This window comes from Bombus huntii, chromosome 4 (genome assembly GCF_024542735.1).
Source record: "Bombus huntii isolate Logan2020A chromosome 4, iyBomHunt1.1, whole genome shotgun sequence".
Classification (NCBI taxonomy): Eukaryota; Metazoa; Arthropoda; class Insecta; order Hymenoptera; family Apidae; genus Bombus; species Bombus huntii.
Genome location: NC_066241.1, coordinates 5,212,233 through 5,230,699, shown reverse-complemented (window position 1 = coordinate 5,230,699; position 18,467 = coordinate 5,212,233). Strand labels below are relative to the sequence as shown.

Below are 18,467 nucleotides of genomic sequence, written 5' to 3'. Positions count from 1 at the left end.
CTACCTCGCTACCAAATGGACTGTAGAGTGGATTTAAAGTTCGTTCAGGCTGCAAGTTCCTCGCGAGGTCCAAGGTTAATCCCTTCGAATGCACGAGCCTCGTTTTTACGCATAATCTCGAGATTATCAACTTTGAACCTGAAGAAGGTGTACTCGATCCCAGTTACTACGGTACGTCCAGAATTGTTCGATACGTCGTCCTCTAAACTTTCGCTCGTGTGTATCTCGTACACAGTCGAATTTACCTTCGCGTAAAGTCTCGTAGACCAATTAATCATACGGTTTAATACGATTTCTCCCGATTCCTGGAACGTCGAACGCAATGCCAGTGTCGCGGCTTCCGCGAATTCCGTGTTATCTGCGCGAAACGGAAATAGGGTGAGGCATTTCGTCGTGTCGGCGTTCGGTTAAGAATAACCAACGAAGAAAAACCGAATACAGACGAGCCAATCGGCCGATCGAGTTTCGGAAGCTACCGGGTGCAGCCACGTAGAGAAGATTTTTCTGCCAAATCCAGACATCGAGTTCCATTCTCCTCTTGTTTCGTCTATCTTGGTCTCTCGTTCGATGCTCGCCTTTTCCCCTGGATTCCGCGTTCCTCTGCTCACCCAGCGAGAAGATTCCGTGGGATTTGAAAAAGAAAACGTGCATACGATTCAGACTCTGATCTTGAGGGAAGACGGCTCTCGGAGATGGAGAATTTGCCCAACCATTCTAGGATCTGTCAATTGGAAACTATTCCAAATTAATTGGCCGCTCTTCCTTCATCTTTCTGTCGCGTCTTCCTGTCGTGGAAAATCGCGTTATAGATAAAGCGTTCCTTCTTCCAGCTGAGAGCAAAGCTGCCTCGCTTTTCATTATTTCGCAGACGACACGTAACGAGTCGCGAGTTTCCATGAATACGAAGAGGCGGCGAAAAAATGGACGATCGCACGAGCGAACGGAAAAGGGTGCGGACCGTTGGCAAGAATGGTTTCTTTGTTGATAGTCGCGGGTGACCGAACTTCCGTCACCGGGGGAAGAAGAGACTTCCCTTCTTCTCCCTTCGAGAGGGTCTTTCAGTGGGGCGCGCAACGCGTCGTATCATAATAGGGGGCCGCATGAATGCGTAACGAGGCGGTTCGCGAGCCGGTTCGATTTCGCACGGAATAATTCCCACCGATAAATAATTCTCTCAACGCCGTCGGGTCTCTTCGAGGCGTCTTTTCCAACCGTGGCCAGTATGCTACGTCGATGAGACGAAGCGACGAGAAGAGACGAAAGGAGAAAGGGAACTTGGCCTTTGGGAGAAGTCGTCGCTTAAGCCGGATTCAGGCCTAATGGGCCGAGCAGCAGTTATATCACCGTCGAACGAGCGCGACCAGCACCAAGCTTTCATCCATATCAGACGTTTCGCTAATGGCAGCCGAACTACGCCGCGAGTCTTGCATCTGCGAAACGCAGCTGGACGTTAATCTCGTTTCCCGGTGTGCCGGGGATCTCTTCCTTTCTCGGCGACCGATTAGACCAAACGGGGTCGTCTCTCCCCAACCCACCACCCCCCTTTTTTTACCGTGAGACCACCGTGCTCGAATTCCGCATGGAATCTCATCATCGTATCCCGCGATACCATCGACCGTCTCTAAAATCCTATCGTAAAACGAGGCTTAAGCGTACCTTCGTGGATTTGCATTCTCAGTTCTTAACCTGTTCAACGGGACGACTGAAATCTGTTGGTCGGAAAGAAAAGAGATTTTCGTATTGATTGTAATTCGCGTTTGGTAACGTTTGAAATTGAAAATGATTCTGCCTAAAACGAAGATGTAAAAAGTAATTGGAGACACGGGAAGAACGTGATACACATCTTCCATTTTTTACAGGAAAGCAACCTTTTAAGATTCATTTGCGTCTATGTGTATCTGATATTAGAGCTAAACGTTAGTTGATCCTCTTGAAAATTTTCAAAGCATCGACTGACAAAATATTACAGTAACATAGATGTTAAAACATAGCGTGTCTTAATAATTACGTACACCTTTGTTTCCCATGCAACTTGGCTAATTTATTATTTAAAATTCAATCATGTTATATTAAAATTCTCCTATCCATTCGACAAGTAGAAATAGAATCAGAAAATCAACAAAAATCTACTTATCATGTTTTTATCCTGTAATCTTCATCTTTCTGAATGCGAATAAGAACAACGTTGATTACGCGACGTGCAGATCTTCTGTGTATATCCTATTACGTTCACGAGTCAAAAAATGTCAATGTCCATCATGGACGATGCTCGGGCAGATAGAAACGCGTTTGTAGCGATAGATCGCAAGAAACGGGCAGGAAGAGTGATTTGCACGCGAGTTTTTTATCGGTAGATCCATTATGGCACATTTGTCAGCGCGCGAACGGCACCCTTGTGCGTGTCATGCGCCACAATACAAGGTAAAACGGGTGGAAACGCAACGAGACACAACGAACTGTGCATGGACAGCGTGTTGTTATCGTTCGATTTCATTTATCGCGCGGTTAATGCGTTTCTTGCGAACGAGATCTCGCGATGTCTCTGCGAACGCACCGAATACATCGCACCCTTTGTGCGACGAGCGTCTGCTACATACTTTGCCAGTCGATCAGAAGGTTGTTTGTAATCGGTTCAATGGCTCGCGCTGTACTCGCCGTGCGTCTGCCTCGCGATGAATTAATCTGCAGGTTTTTCGCGCGTGCGTTTCGTTCTTTGTGGCTCGATGTTCTTTCTTATTATCGGCCAACTGTTCGATGTACATATTTCCTTTCAAGTTGCCAGACCAGATAAATCTACGATATCATAATGAATACCCTGTGATTTTCATTCTCACGGCCAGACTGTACAATGTTCGTTGCATTTATGTGGGAAATTTACTTGAATATTAACGATAAGTAAATGTTGCCATAATAATAACGATTAATTTCTCCTTTAAATAACGTGGCAACCTGACGTCGCGTATGTATCTATGTTACTGAAATATACAGGGTGGTTGGTAACTGGTGGTACAAGCGGAAAGGGGATGATTCTACGCGAAAAAAGAAGTCGAAAATATAGAATAAAAATTTTTCGTTCGAGGCTTTGTTTTCGAGAAAATCGACTTTGAATTTTTGCTCGGTACGCGTGCACTTTATCGCGTCTCGTTATAACGGATCTCACTGTGGATCGTTGTCTCGATGGAAAAATTAAAAAAAAATTTTTATTCTATATTTTCGACTTCTTTTTTCGCGTAGAATCACCCCCTTTCCGCTTGTACCACCAGTTACCAACCACCCTGTATATTAGTATTATTTACATTTTCACGAGCACAGCTAAAGAGATAGAACTTAAATGGATATACTTGTGGCAAACATCCATTGGAAGATGCTAGATTTCCGAACGGATCGTCACGAAGCGTCAACATTTTTCGAACGAGGTTACGAAGCCGAAGAATCGCGTACATCTCTCGCCACTTTATGATTCCATCGTCGTTTGCCGACGGGTGGCTCCGGCGGACGAGACAATCCGGTGCTCCAGTCGAAGGCGCCAGCAACGAGAGCCGCAAAAAGGCTTGGAAAGCCGCGAAGTGTACGGTGCACGAGCCTCGAACTCCCGGTGTCGCTTTTATCGCTCGTAAAGCTAGAATTCTCGCGGTCGTGCCAGCTTCTATAAACTCTCCAACTTGGATGCACGTTCGCTGCCGCGACTCCTCGCAAGCGCCGGTCCTATCTCGACGTTTCTTCTCGAACCTTGCTAACTCGAGAGGAACGTTAACGCATCTGGTCCTCTCAAGTTAGATCTTACCACGAGTATAGAAAGAACTGTGGAAAGTTGTGAGTTTGTAGAACGAGGCAACAGGAGAAGCTGCACGCTTGTTTCTCATGCGAACGTGTGCGGAAGCGTGCAATAAAAGAGATAAAGGCAGTAAACACGACGCAGTAAACGGTATGCGGAGAAGATTGTTTGCAGATAGCGGCTGTTAAACGTACAAGGTGTTGGATGGAAAACTTACAAGGGACGAATACGTCTTAAGAGCAAATTGTATTTTTTATTCTCACGAGCTATTCGATTTTATGGCGCATAATTGGCTGTAATTATTTAGGAGAATCGTTGAATGAAAGATTTGAAATGAAAAAGTTGCTTCAGAGTCATTTCTGGGTCGCGCGGAAGTTGTTCACAAGTAGCGGTCGTAAAAGCGAATCGTTGAAAGAAACCCTTTGCCTGTAACCCGAAACTCTTATTTCCGCCGATTCGAGTGGCAGCGACGCCACCAGCAAAAACATGTCTCGCGTGAGTCGAACGTGTATCAACGAGCGGCGTGCATTAATTAGACAAGGATCTTAAAGACCGAAGCTGGGTCTTTTGAAACTCGTCGTCTTAAACATGGTCCGCTTTTTTTCGCCACTTTCATAAGCGACGCGACGTTGTGCGATTGATTCTAGCACGTGCTTCGTGTGTTTCGCATTTGGCTCCTGTACATTTTGTTGGGGCAACAGATCGCAGATAAGATTTCTTTCGATAATAGACAATTTTACAACTTTTCTTTCCTCTTCAAAGAATAATTTCCTTTGAAAATAGATTATGGATCGACGTGTCTCGCATGTAGGCACCGTAAAACTTTTTCATTGAAACGACAGATTCTATACGATATCCTTTTCAAAGACAAAATCTCGCAATACTGTTTCTTTCTTTCCAGGAATAATATCTTTTTGCAAACGCTAGATTATACATATATCAAAATAAAACGCAACATCTAAGGGGTACATACCAGACAGAAGAGAGCAATTACACCCTCGATTGAGCCATTCCAGGTCGAACTAAACGTCGATCGACCGTCGACGATTTTCCGTGCCGAAAACTTGGTGTTCGAGCTTAACTGTCGGTGAAAATCGGCTTCCGGTCTATCAATGGCACGCGTGCATTTCGGTTTTGTGGGTGAACATGGCGGACTAATGGCCATTTATCGACGCTATCGCCTCGGTAAATGGTGTCGAAGGGCTGAATGCCGCTTCCGTACACAGTCCGACGTCAAAGAGCTTCCTTCGACGTCGTCCGACTCGGACTACGTCAGTCTTGCGGATTTGCGGTTTCGGCCCATCGTCGCTTGGCCAGAATTCGATTGACAGTTTTCCGAGTATCGATCCGATTGCATAGTTTCGGTTTAGACGAGAATTCGTCGATGGACTATTCGGTTTCGAAGAAAATCGGGATTTTGGTTTCGGCTTTGCTTTCTGTCGTTTATTGTAAATTGAAAGTTATAAATGTTAAATGTGATATTTATACGCTTAACATACGATATATAGCTGTTCAATGTTAAATAGACTACGTGGTTAACGTAAATATAGAGACTAGGTGCGATGGATTTTGAGTCACGTGGTTTCCATACAATGCGTGACGCGGTTAATGGCCTGTCCAGACGTGATGCGCTTTTATTAATTGTTATTCATTTCATGCATAGGTCCTAATAGTATATTAAATTAAACGAATTAATATATTCGCAAAGCGCCTCTATAAATTCCAATAGCGTTAGAAGATCATGATAATCACGAAGGCCAGAGTCGATACGTGAATTGAAAGCTCAGATCTCGATTACTTGGTCTTCGTTTCAATTCAATTTGTAGACATATGACTCTTCTTACCAATAACGAAAATTTTATCTTCATTCTAATCGTTGTATGAGAAAACATGAATTTATTAACGAATAATTTGGAAAATAATGGTGAAACGATTTCTACAATGCTTGTTCGCATATCAATTCTGTTGCCTCAAGTAGAATTAGTAAACGATCGTGAACAATGCGAAATCATTGGATGTACCACTCGGAACACGTGCAGCCAATAAAAAGACGTTATTTCGGAAGATGCACGTCGAAGCGAGGATTATCCTGATAAATTCGCGGCGTTATTAAAGTGAACGATTCGTCCTGAGGATTTGGAAGATGGAGAGGATTCGGATCATGGGCTGGCAGATATGACGTACGGACTTTGCGCGACGACGCTCAGCTTTCGGTACGAAAATCGCGCAGCGACAGAGGACGAAGGGGGACCGTTCTTTGCCGAGACGCCGTGAGAAATGTAGCATGCGAAACGAATGCGCGATACTCGGGATAAATGATCGTAAAAAATTTCCACAGCTTCGTGGATATTTATCTGGCAGGACCGTCATCTAGATATCTAGGGGATTCGAAGTTTCCGAGTGTAACGATTCTTCCGTGTCGTTCAATCTCCGAGAAAAATCTCCCGTCTGCTACCACTCTGTCAACTCGGAAATTTGTTTCCATCCGATGCAAACGTTTGCCCGGAAATCGAACATGTCCCTCTTAAACATCGAATTTTCTTTGTCCCAATTGGTTCTCGATTTTATCTTCGATCTTTCTCCAAGTTTCTTCTGCCTATGACATTTTAATTCGTCCTACATTATGGTCGAATTTACAAACGACGTGACTAAATTTACAGCTGTCAGTCGAGTGTAAGATACGCTTATTGTGAAAATGACTCGAAGAATTCAATCAATTTTTATAGCAAGAAATCTGAGAATCTAGAAAACCACCACCACAACCACCATGTGACCCGTTCCAACTCTCTGTTTGCCTGTTTCCTTCCGGTATAAACTTTAATGTCGCTGCAATTTCTCCTGGCGACCACTCTCGTAGACTTCCCTACAGTTCCGCGTTTTGCCCTTCATTTGCAGATAACCACTCGTGGAACCATCAAACAATCGAGAGCACCCCCTCGAGTGCGTTCCACTATTCATTTTCTTCCTTCCTTTCTTCCTGTCTGCTTGGTTACCCTTCAGCCAGCTCCTTTTACGCGTGACAACGTTTAAACAGCTAACACCTGGAAAGGATTCGCGACGATAGAAAACGAAAGACAGGAGAACAGCAAGAGAGAAGGAGGGGCAAGAAGAACAGCGAGACGAGCCGAACCGTCTCGAGAGAAGCTTTGAAAAAAGAAAAAGGGGTGTCTGGGGTCGAAAGCGTGAGTCTCACCCTCTTCTTCTGGAATTATATCGAGGCGCGTGAGGGGTGACGCGACAGACTCCCGCCGACGACGAACGTTGTCCTTTTGCGCTCGCGAATGAAAGCTGATTTCCGCTTCCTTTTTTCTCTCTCCCCTTGATCCGAGTCTTTGACTCTCGGTCATGAATGAACGAGGAGAAAAAGAAAGGAGAAACGGAAATTAATTAACGACGAGAGAGCGTGTGGATTATCGGCACGAACACGGTTTCCGTTTACGAGTTTGTTGCTCAGGTTTGGCTGGTTGTTCGTCGTATTACGAACGGTGTATTTCAAAATATTAAGTTTCTCCATGCGCGGACATTATTGTTTTCCTTGTTTGCCGGCGGTGTGCACGCATTGTGAGTCCACGTGCACGTTACCGTCCGAGGAAATTTGATTTATAATGACGCCGCTTTATTGAAAACTGCGGCGGGGACGCGCGCGACACAATAAATATCGTCGACGGCATTGTGGGGATTAATTAAATCCGCGGGTTGTTTATATGCGCAGCGAGAACTGTTAATGAATTAATTGAAATATCTGCCCGTGAACCGAGATAATCCGACAATTATCGGATACCCGTTCGATTTCCATTATATGGCAAAAAATACACCGTATTACCCGGAACTGTGAAAAAGAGGACCAAAAAAGAGTGGGTGGTCCATTTCGTTGGAACGTCGTAAACGCGGATGTTTTTTCCCCTTCGTATCCGAACCAGCAAAAATCGTCGCACTGTGATCGATTCCTCTCGAATCTTTCCACGAGAAAACGACACCGAATCGATTCTCACCCTCGTCGTAGTTACAGGGGATGACATTTCGGTTTCTCGTCCCTTTAGTCAAACGACATCCAATACCGAGTAATCATCGTGGCTGATTTTTCCCCAATATAGCGCACCCTACCTTGAGGAGAACTTGTCTGCGAGCTTTTTTCTAAACCGCTAAGTGGATCAATATTGTCGCGGCGGGTGTTTTGAATATCCAACCCTCCGGCCAGTTTTAGGCGAGGTGACGTTTCGTCATCCAGGATGGAGTGTGTCGCAAGAACGAGTCACTCTTCGTTACCCCTCGACGGGGCTACATCTCGAAGAGCGGCATGCCTCGATAGCTTGTCCTCTTCGTAACCCTCCTGTTTGTTTTCCTTCTGGTCCCTTCTGTTTTTCCTCCATTAGCGACTTCACCACCCTCTCGTCTACGTACGTGCGACCCGTGTCCTCTTCCCTTTGCCACGTCTTTCCCGTCTGCTCTGTTGTCGTTCGGTTATCCGCGTCAACAAACACCTGACAACTTCTCACTACTATCTCAACGAAATGACTCGCGTCCTTGCTCGCCCTCGTCTTCGTGACACTTCTTGCAAACCCTCTGTGCAACGACCACACCGCGTTATCACCATCCGCCCCATCTCACCGTACATTTTTCCGATTTTTCTATCTTTCGTTCAACCAGAGACCAACGTACCGTGTAAACTAATTCACTTCTCTATCCGTTCCCGTGTTTTTAAAGCGGTCGAACGTCTATCAAGCCTCAAGGCCGGCAGTTGTTCCTCGAGAACTGCTCCATACCTACGTCAATCTTTCCACCTCCGGTGGTTTCCCGTCGATTATGCAACGGCATTCCTCGAACCAGTTACGTCAAGGACGCGCATTCCTCTCGGGCGCACGCTTCGGTTGCTTCTCGGGACACGATACGATCTGACCAATCGATCGTGCTTATTCTTATGGTCGAACGGCGCTACGATTAAGAGGATCATGGCGATTTTAATTGGCAACTGAATTTTAGACGCGTTCAAGAATCACTTTGAAGAATGAAATTAAGAAGGGAGTACGTACTTGAGTATGTTGGAGCAAAGGATATACCAAAGGAGAAGTTTCTGCAGGAAATTTCGTAGTCATCGAACGTTCCTCTCGTTCACTGCTAATGAAAGTTCTCGCGATGGTCGAGTTCCGGCACGCCTCCTACCTTTTCTTTGCAACAGCTGCAAAGGACGAAGGCAAAGTTACCACGGGAAAAGGAGCTGCAAGACTGTTCGTGTGGCACGCGAGACTCGATAACGACACGTGAACTCTCAGCCGTAGCTGTTTCGACCCTGATAGACCGATAACACGTACGGTGGCCGCGCACCGTGGCCACAACTCGACTTTATCGAGGCAATGAAAAGATTCTGACACTTTCAATTTCCAGAGTGTCTACCACGCAGAGTGACTAACCTAGATCTAACCTCGACCTAGCGTAACGTTTGCTTTAGGACGTGTTATAAATCGCTGCTCTTCTTTCTGATATCGATGCTTTTAGTGAAAATAACTAAATTCTACGAACGAGTGGGATTCATCAAGGATACGGGAGACGATGTTTTGAATGGTAATTTGATTGTTTTAAAAACATCGAAAATTTCGCTTAAATAAACGAAGATAGAACATAAACAAACAAACGTGGGATGTAAACGTACAAAATCGTGCGACTATATCCTAGTTCTAGTCGCGCGAGGAAACCTTGTAATATCTGGCTTATAATAATTTACCAAGTCTTTAAATATATTAATTTCTCAGAAAGAAACTCGATCTGTATCTTTCGATTTTCTATTATAAAATAAAGAATAAACGTAAATGGCTGGAATAAAAATGCACGAGGTAAAAACTGTATAAGTATGAAAACAACGTACCCTACGATTTAGTTTCCATAACAACCTGTTAACTTACCCCAAACAAGTAACTCACATACATAGCTCACCGAAGGATACCGTGAAGGTACTTTTTATTCTTTCCTCGAAACACGATAAATTTCATATGAGGTTGAATATGACCTACAGTAAAGTAGTTGAAGATATCAAGAAAAAAGACTTGCCCGCTACAGTGTTTCCCATGGTCTAGGCCGATTCCATCGGGAAACTTCAGAAGAATTCCGTGTGAGAGGGCCACGTGTGCCGCATGAATTATTTCCCCAGGCTTTTCCATCGTCTACAGCGAATAACCCTTTCGCTCTCTAATTGCCGTAATCGCTTCGGCGACGTAACGGCGGTATATTGAAAATTCTGCGCGAGCCAGACGTCATTACCCTCTCGGTTTTCTATGTTCCTATCTGTTCGTCTTGAATTACTCCACGGAATTGCGTTAAGCCATCGCGGAAAGGGGTGAAAACGGAGTTGAACAGGGGTCGTGGAGGACAGTTAGAACCGTGTTACAGGGGGTGAAAGTGGCGAACCCCAGGTCGTTATCTTCCTCGTCCGTAATCGATGTCTAATTCCGAAAGTACGATATTGATTATGCAGAAACCGAGAAACGTCAGAGCAAATGCCGATGTAGTTGCGCAGCCTTTGGACTTTGTATCGGAATTTATATTCTCATCGACGTTACCTCGACGACGAGTGAGCCAGGTCACTCTGTAATTGTCGCGATCGTCGGTTATTGCGTCTAATTAACGTCCGTTCGTTCGTTAGCTGCTCTTTTCTCGAGCCGCTCTTCGCCTCTCTTTGCGCCGCTTTAACGTCGTCCTTCTGCCGGTCTACTTGTTTTTCAAGCGTGGCCTCTGTCGTTGAGAGGTTAAAAACACGATGATCACCAACCGACGGATCGAGGCAATGCAACTTTTGAAATGTATAAATGTTAGCGATAGTCGAAAGCGATTTAAGAAAATGACCTATCCTTTGCCATCGATAATATCGCTATCGGGATCATGAACGGTTAATTGGATGATCGATGAATCTCGAACTACCGGTTCTCGTGAAACCGATCTTCGAATGTGCATCTGATCAACCGAGATATAATATATTGGGGTTTGCTGCAACGATTTTAATTGGTTCTAGGATCTCGTCAAGCAAATTTACCGTTATTTAATTAAGATAATACCGTCATCTTTTTCTTGTTTGTTTTTACGCATTGGTAACTGGTGGTACAAGCGGAAAGGGTGTGATTCTACGCGAAAAAGGAAGTCGAAAATATAGAATAAAAATTTTTCGTTCGAGGCTTTGTTTTCGAGAAAATCGACTTTGATTTTTCGCTCGGTACGCGTGCGGTACGTTATAACGGATCTCACTGTAGATCGTTGTCTCGATGGAAAAATTAAAAAAAAAATTAAAAAAAGAAATTTGTATTCTATATTTTCGACTTCTTTTTTCGCGTAGATTCACCCCCTTTCCGCTTGTACCACCAGTTACCAACCACCCTGTATATCAAACCACGAACAAAGTCTAATATCTTAAAAAAGAAAGACCAGTTCATTCAAAATTATTAATTAACAGATATCGATAGAATTGTTCTCGCTAATAATTAACATTTTTCGTAGCTTTTGAATTTTCAAAGGTCAAACATTTTTGTCTACATTCCAAATTATAGATCGTAGATCACGTCCAGTTGATCTTTAGATCGACTTATCAAGACACAAGAAGTTCAAGCGCGAAAATTTTCTTTGTGCGGTGTTTCCGGTCTGGATAAAATTCACAATCGATCTAACGCATATATATCGTGATCGTTGTACCCGATTTTATCGATGGTACTTGTTCGCCCTAACATCATATGCTATAATTCATTACTAACACGCGTGCAATCGCGTTGCAGGCTAATTAGCGACAATAAGAACATATATTCGTGATAATTAATCGTTGCTTCAGCATGAAATCGGTGACGACGATAAATCAAGGGACACGAGCAAATGGCCATGGTTATAGGGATCGACAGCTCTGGTCGATGCTGGAGGATCGATCGTCCTGGGATAAACGAGCAAATACAACCGTCTCGGATAGATAAATTGACAGGGTAGCAGCGGGAGCTGCCGCAGTTCGGAAGTGAGAAATTCTCGCGGGTCGATGACACCAACTTCTCTCGCACTTAACCGCGTCTCCCGAAACTTTTCAATAAAGCGGGTCTCGGCTTTCCATACGTTCCGCCGGGGGACGAACTTTTGGGGCACTATCGTTCCTACGCAACATTTGCCGGATTCCCCGCGTGACACCCCTCCGAATGTCGCGGATTATCATTCTTGATCTTCTTTCCGAGAACTTTCCCCTTCTGGCTGTTCCGCGTGCGGTTTCGTTGAAAATCATCCGGGAATAAAATTGGTTTATCCACCAGGGATACAGTTTCGTGGACAAACCAATTTTATCCCCGTTTAGCCGATTTGAAGCGAAGCAATTATTATCGTACCACGACGATATGTACTATCTTCTGTCGCTAAAAAATCATGATTCGAAATTGAGGAATAAACGACTTCTCGACACTTGTGGCTGTTTCGCTGGTTATAAAGATCATTCGAGGTCGCTCGTATGTAATTAAAAGCTCGTCCGAGATCGTTCGATATCGATCCAGAGAACATACAAATGTGATATCACGTCCGTTTGAAGAAAAACAGTATAATAAATTGTATTTTCGAGATTGCGTGCGTGCCAGGTGCACAAAAATTGCCAAGATATCTGTCCCTTAACCATAAGAAGCAGCGCGGTATGACGTAAAGAAGTCGTCTAACTTTTTCCACAGAAACTGTGACTTTTTCCCGCGTTTACGCGTACCGCGGCCAAGATAAATAATATCTTGCTCGTACATCGTGACTCCGCGTAACGACCTCGCTTCTTCCCGTTCCGTATTCTCCGCGAACCATGGCGTGATACCGTCTGCCAAGCGGGCCTTTACCTCTAACTGCCACCGCCGCTAATTGCCGTCCGTATAATTACCATATCGGACAGATAAATATAGGGCTAGCACGTTCGTGGCCTCGGAGACAGTCGGCGACGTTTAGGTCGGCCGCGTATAAAGTCGACGGCGTGCGCTCCGCAGATACACAAGAACTCGCGACAACCGGTAGACAAAAACAGCAAGAAACCGAGACGTTGGTTTGTAATTCTACGAAATTCTTTTATTTCGTGACTTTTATTCCGCGGAGATAAAGCTGTCGTTCGCTGGTGAATGGACGAGCAAGTGGGTTTCAACGAGAGATTTGAATGGCGCAAAGTGGCGTGACGACTGCCGCTTCGAATACAGAAAACATTTTTGTCTCCCTATTCGTGCGAATATTGGACGTTCTACCGTATTTGTATTCGCTGTACGCGTTCGTCGTCGTCAATGATCTCTCTCTCTCTCTCTCTCGGATACTTTTAATAACTTCAAGCCGTCGACGGTTTAACTACAGCCACAAGGCAAGGCGATTCGTGTACAAAGGCTTAATGGCTCCGCGGCCCTTTACGACTGGCCTTCCCCTTTTTTTCCGTTCGCAAATACCGAACGATAAATAGTCACAGTGACAGGATACAATTAAAAGAAGCTATTCCGACGAGTCCTTTGTCAGGATTAAGCCGATTCGCTCCACCATTCTCCTTCTCCGTGTCTCGTGTGCTCGCGCTGCGATAATAGAATACGTATATTTCATCGAGAGCAACGCAGAGAGAGAAAAGGAAGAGAGAAGCCGTTCGTCCGGTTCGAATGGGAACCCTTCTCCGGCGAATCCATTATTACAAAAATAACCTTTATCTCTTCCGTGCTCCGACAATGGGTTATACTTTCGAGAGCACGAAGAAGAGCTGCGCAATAATCCTCTTTGTCAGAGAAGATGTCGTCGTTCGCAAATTGCCTGCATCGTGTATGAAGACACCGATGTGTAACCTATACTTTTCAACCCCATCCATATCCGGAAACACAGCGACAACCGTAAAAATATTTATCATGCGCGTTTTAGGGGTACAATCGAAGGAAAGAGAGAAAAAGAAACGATGCTATATACGTGTATCCCTACGAGCAGGGTAACAGCTCCCTAATTTTCTCGACAGCAATATTTAATGCGTTTTCCCTCGGCGTCCCTGGCAGCAGTTCGCTCCATTTCGTTCCATTTTCAGCGGGACACGACCGCCGGCCAGGGGTGGAAAATTATCGTGGCGCCGCACAGACATCGAAGCGAGACGCGAAAACCCACCCTCTTCTTCCTATGCGGCAAACTTTCTCTTCCGACCGGACGAGAGGCAACTAATCGCGCGCAACGACCGCGGTGACGGCTAATTAGCGTTCTCGGAAATGAGCCGTGCCACCAGGAATTAATATCTCCAGTTTTCTCTCACCTCTTCGTCGTCCTTTCGCGACGAGACATCGAATCGCGTGGCGTCACTCTTCCTACTCTTATTTCACAAGGTGCGACACGACGCCCGTGTTACTATACTACAATCGAGTCGACGATTAAGGAAATAATCGTAAAGGTAATTAGCGAAATAATACGATTGCATCTCGCTGCATGGTGTACACGACCGCGAGCGAAACTTACGACAATCGACTGGTAGTCTATACCACGTTACATTAACGAGCTCGTGTAATCAAGTCGGCTCCGTATATCCAGTGGAGAAAGCCAATCGAGAATCGAGAGGTGAAATAACGCATAATCGAATGGACGCGTTTCAAGCAGCGCAGTCCGACTGGCACCACCGGTGCGTCTCGCTTGTCCCAGCTCGTTTTATTTGAATTTTCACTTTTTGACAATAGAGCCACGTCGTTACGCCCGACATTTGCCATATCCGTAGTAACGTCGGTTCAGATAGGGTGCGATTTACGAGTAACAACTCCTGGTGCTAAAGCGCCGTGTTGGGTCAACCCCTTCCAATTCACTGTACAGGGGGTTTGTTGTTATAGCGACGTTAAACTAGCCAGACAATGACGGAGTCTCGTCGTTTCCATAGTCATTGCTCGTGATATCGGGGTCGCGCGTCCGAATTTAATTATTTTCAAGTCTCGTTAATAAGCCCTCGCGCCGATAAATTTGCAAGTGACCCTGTTATTCCGTGGTTCCGCTAATAATTGGGCTTCCCTTCGCTGTAACTGTGTCCCCGTTTCTAGGTTTAACGCAAGCACAAACACGTATTTTCTGTGTTATTTTTCACGTGGTGAATTTAACAAAAATACGTCTCCTGTTTTTAAGTTTACCTCGGAGTTTACCATCATTTATATCACCTTCCGACGTGAATCATCTTATTACGTGTTAGATCATTTGTTTCTTGGGAATTGAAAGTACATTCTTATGTAATGAAATTAGGAAATTAGATCGTTTTGATTATATCACGTCTTTGCTGTAATGAAAAATAGCGAGATCGGTTTAACTTCCGGGAGGCTCATTTACTGCTCGTATATCTTATAACTTGTTTATATAAAATTTAGCGCTTCCGTCCTATTTCAGGTTTTTCATTAGACTCGACGTGATTTCCGTTATGTTTCATAACTCTTCGGGACACGAAGATCGACTCTTCGTTCGAATCCACAAAAAGCCAAAGCAGAAACACGTTTACCGTTCGTTATTTCCGTGGGAAAAGATTAACCGACGCCTAATAGGAGAAGGCAGGTCATTGAACAAGCGAGCGTTAAAAATTGAAAATCTTAATGGACCAGTTAATCGTTTCACGATCGAGTCCTTTTCCCTTCTATGAGTCGCGTGTCGTCATTCGTCACAGTTGATTATATCGTCGTTCTCGCGATGAATTCGTTGACTATATCCGAACGAGAAGAACGGAAGACACAGCCAGACGTGCAAACGATAGTCATTCTCGGACCACGACGTCCTACGCTACCAGCCGACATCCTTTTTATTGCGCGTCTCATCATTCTGTCGACTTTCATTTTTCCCTGGAATTTTGCCAGCCCTTTTGCCAGTGCTCTCTGCTCCTTATTGCATTTCATTTCGTAGACTTTTCGACTGGCTCCGCGGTGGCTGCAAAATTTCTAGCCTGTGCAAACTCTTGACCCAACATCGGTTGGTATTATAAGCGGAAGCGATATAGCGAAGTCGCAAAGTAAAACGTTGAGTAGGAGCAGCGATTGATCTAGTTGCTGCTATCCCACAGGCATTTGCATTAATTTTTTGACACGAATTTCTATCGTCGTTGATCGAGTTGTAATATCAGGTTGTCCGAAAAGTGTCTTTCTTTCGCAAACGTGCTTTTTACAACAGTACGCCTTCATCTCAACAGAACAAAATGGACCGTACGTAATTCGGCAAAATGATATAAAACGAAAAACATTGTGCGTCTATTATTTCTTTATAAAACGAAAGAAACTTTTCGGACAACCTAATACTTATAGCCAACAGTATGTACGTGGCTAAATCTATTATACCTTCGATATGTAGCTAAATATGTTGTACATAGTTAATTAGAATCTAATGATATGTCGAAAATAAATCGGTATGTGTATGTAATCATGTTTCTGTCTCGACACAAGCAGATATCAATATTATCAAAAATATTTGGCTTCGGTAATTGAGAAAACGAAATATCTGTGTTGGAATACAACGATATTACACACATAGACACAAATAATCTTATACAGATACCTACACAGGCATTTGAACAGGACACTTACACGGGTCATACTCACTACTGTTTAGAGAGTGGGGTTGAAGATCTTTTAAGGGACCATGGGTCACTACGTACAGCCAGTCTGAGAGTGACTGGCCAACTGTCAACGATCCATAAATTCTTTACCTGCACACTTTCTTAATTATACCATATCACTCACTTATATTTTAAATAATTTGGTTCTGTAATTCTGTTTAATAAATATCACCTAGTATTATTTCAACATAAACATTGTGTCTTCCACAGATTATTTATCTTAACTTTAAGATTAAATTCTAACAATCTGAATCATTTCGACTGGTTTGGCAATTGTAGTGATGTGGTGTTGCGTATATGACGCAGTGCTCAAATTATTTATTTCGGTCCCTAAAACCTGTAAGCTCTAGCCACTGACCGATTTTACCTCGCTATATCGCTTCTATACCGCGTATAAAAGTGCAGCTTGTAATTGTTAACTGCTTAGGAGGCAGTTTAACGAACGAAACAGCGTAACGGCGATCTATCGAAGTTGGATGTACCAGAGAAACACAGGGAGGTCTGTGTAGATTGCATAATAACATTCAGGAACGTACACACACGCATCGGAGATGCTAATGGTCGGGAAACTTTGCTAGCAAACTCGGGACGAAACTAGCGCGAAACTAGCGCGATTTGCTCTGCAGCAAGCCCTTTCGAAAAAAGGTCTCGGTGCCTGCATTCGATAGCCAGGAATGCGGACTATGCATTAATTGCATCTAAGGTAATTGTTTCGGCCATCACCCCATCGAACAGTGTGCCGGTAGTTTTTCACCCTTCTGCTCCGTCGATTGCTCCGTTTACCTCTCTAGAGGCTTGTTTGTGCTCGTTGAAACGTATGTAGATTACCTTTCTCGAGGCCCTTTGTCGAACGAGTGCCCGTTCCGACGATAAATCTATTTCGATGACAGTTTTTCTGCTGAAGGATAGAGTGCAATACACTTCGAGATCTGAACGTGTATTTCGTTCTATCGGTGCTACGAAATTGCATTCGAACTGCAATTGTCTTTTTTTTATCATGTGTTGGAGATCGAAGATATCTGCGACCTGTAGTGTTCTAGTCATGGAAGTACTATAGCGAGGTCGTAAATTAAAGTGCCATGTCCCGATAACCATTGTTTTAGGAATATAGAAGCTTTTAGAATGCTCTGTAAAAGTTATTTCCATTTAATTAAAGCATCGTATAGTGTATAACAATTATAGTATGTAACAAAATATTTTTTTACGGTTAATCATCGTGAAACGAAACGCAATAACTTCGCAGCGAACTTTCGTAGCGTTCTATTTTAATAAAAATTACCTTTCTATGGAATGTACGAAGATTTTCATGAATGACTACATCGATATTAATTCCTGACTAATTTTTGTAATCTCGCTATATTTTCTCTGTAAGTTCATCTTCCGTGCCAAATGGGCAGACAAAGATCTAAAACAAAGAAGCGATCATCATGCCCGCGTCCATTTTTCAATACTGATTACGCAAAACGCGAGACCATCCGTCTCCCGAAATAGCGTTCCGTGAAACTTTAACTTCCGCCGATTCTAATGGAACTCCTCTCTTCTTTTCTCCTTCCACGCGAAACTGTAGCGCGGGATTGCCGGAGTGTTTTATTGTTCGCGTTCCGTTTAAGTGCACAGGACGATCTCGTGTTTCGTGGCTTGTGCTCGCCCCCACTGACCATTCTTTTTTCTTCTTCTTGCAGAGACCTGAGACCAGCGAGCTTGGAGAAAGGCCAAGAGACCCTCCGACTACGCGTATACGCCTGCTACGCTTGGGGTGGCCCCCTTCTAGTCGCCGGTTTGGCCGCCCTTCTCGATCATCTTCCGCCTCAACCTCAATACACGTTCCTCAGGCCCCGTTTCGGCGACAAACAGTGCTGGTTCTACGGTAAGTTCCCATTCGCTTTCATTGCTATGAAAAAAGGAACTCCTCGAGAGATCCTTGAAATATCTCTCAGTTAGAGAAAGTTTGTCCTCGTCAAAGCAGTGGTTGAAACTTTGACTTTAATGAAAGCTCTGGTAGGATTTCTGCCTTTCTAACTGTTCAGAGAGGACACAACCGGATGAACAGAATGATCTAAAAGTGTGGAAGTTAATGTTGGACATGCGGGTAATAAACAGAAAGTATTTGCGAATGTTATTCGTATCGTTATTCGTATAACTTAT

General features: G+C 44.1%; 1 protein-coding gene across 1 annotated transcript in view; it reads left to right on the top strand.

Annotated features, from left to right (window-relative positions):
- Window positions 1-18,467, top strand: part of LOC126865044 (probable G-protein coupled receptor Mth-like 1) — a 153,789-nt gene that overhangs the window by 102,067 nt on the left and 33,255 nt on the right. The window contains exon 5 of the mRNA XM_050617105.1: window positions 18,005-18,189. Within this exon, the coding sequence (XP_050473062.1) occupies window positions 18,005-18,189 (185 nt within the window). The remainder of the gene's footprint in view (window positions 1-18,004; window positions 18,190-18,467) is intronic.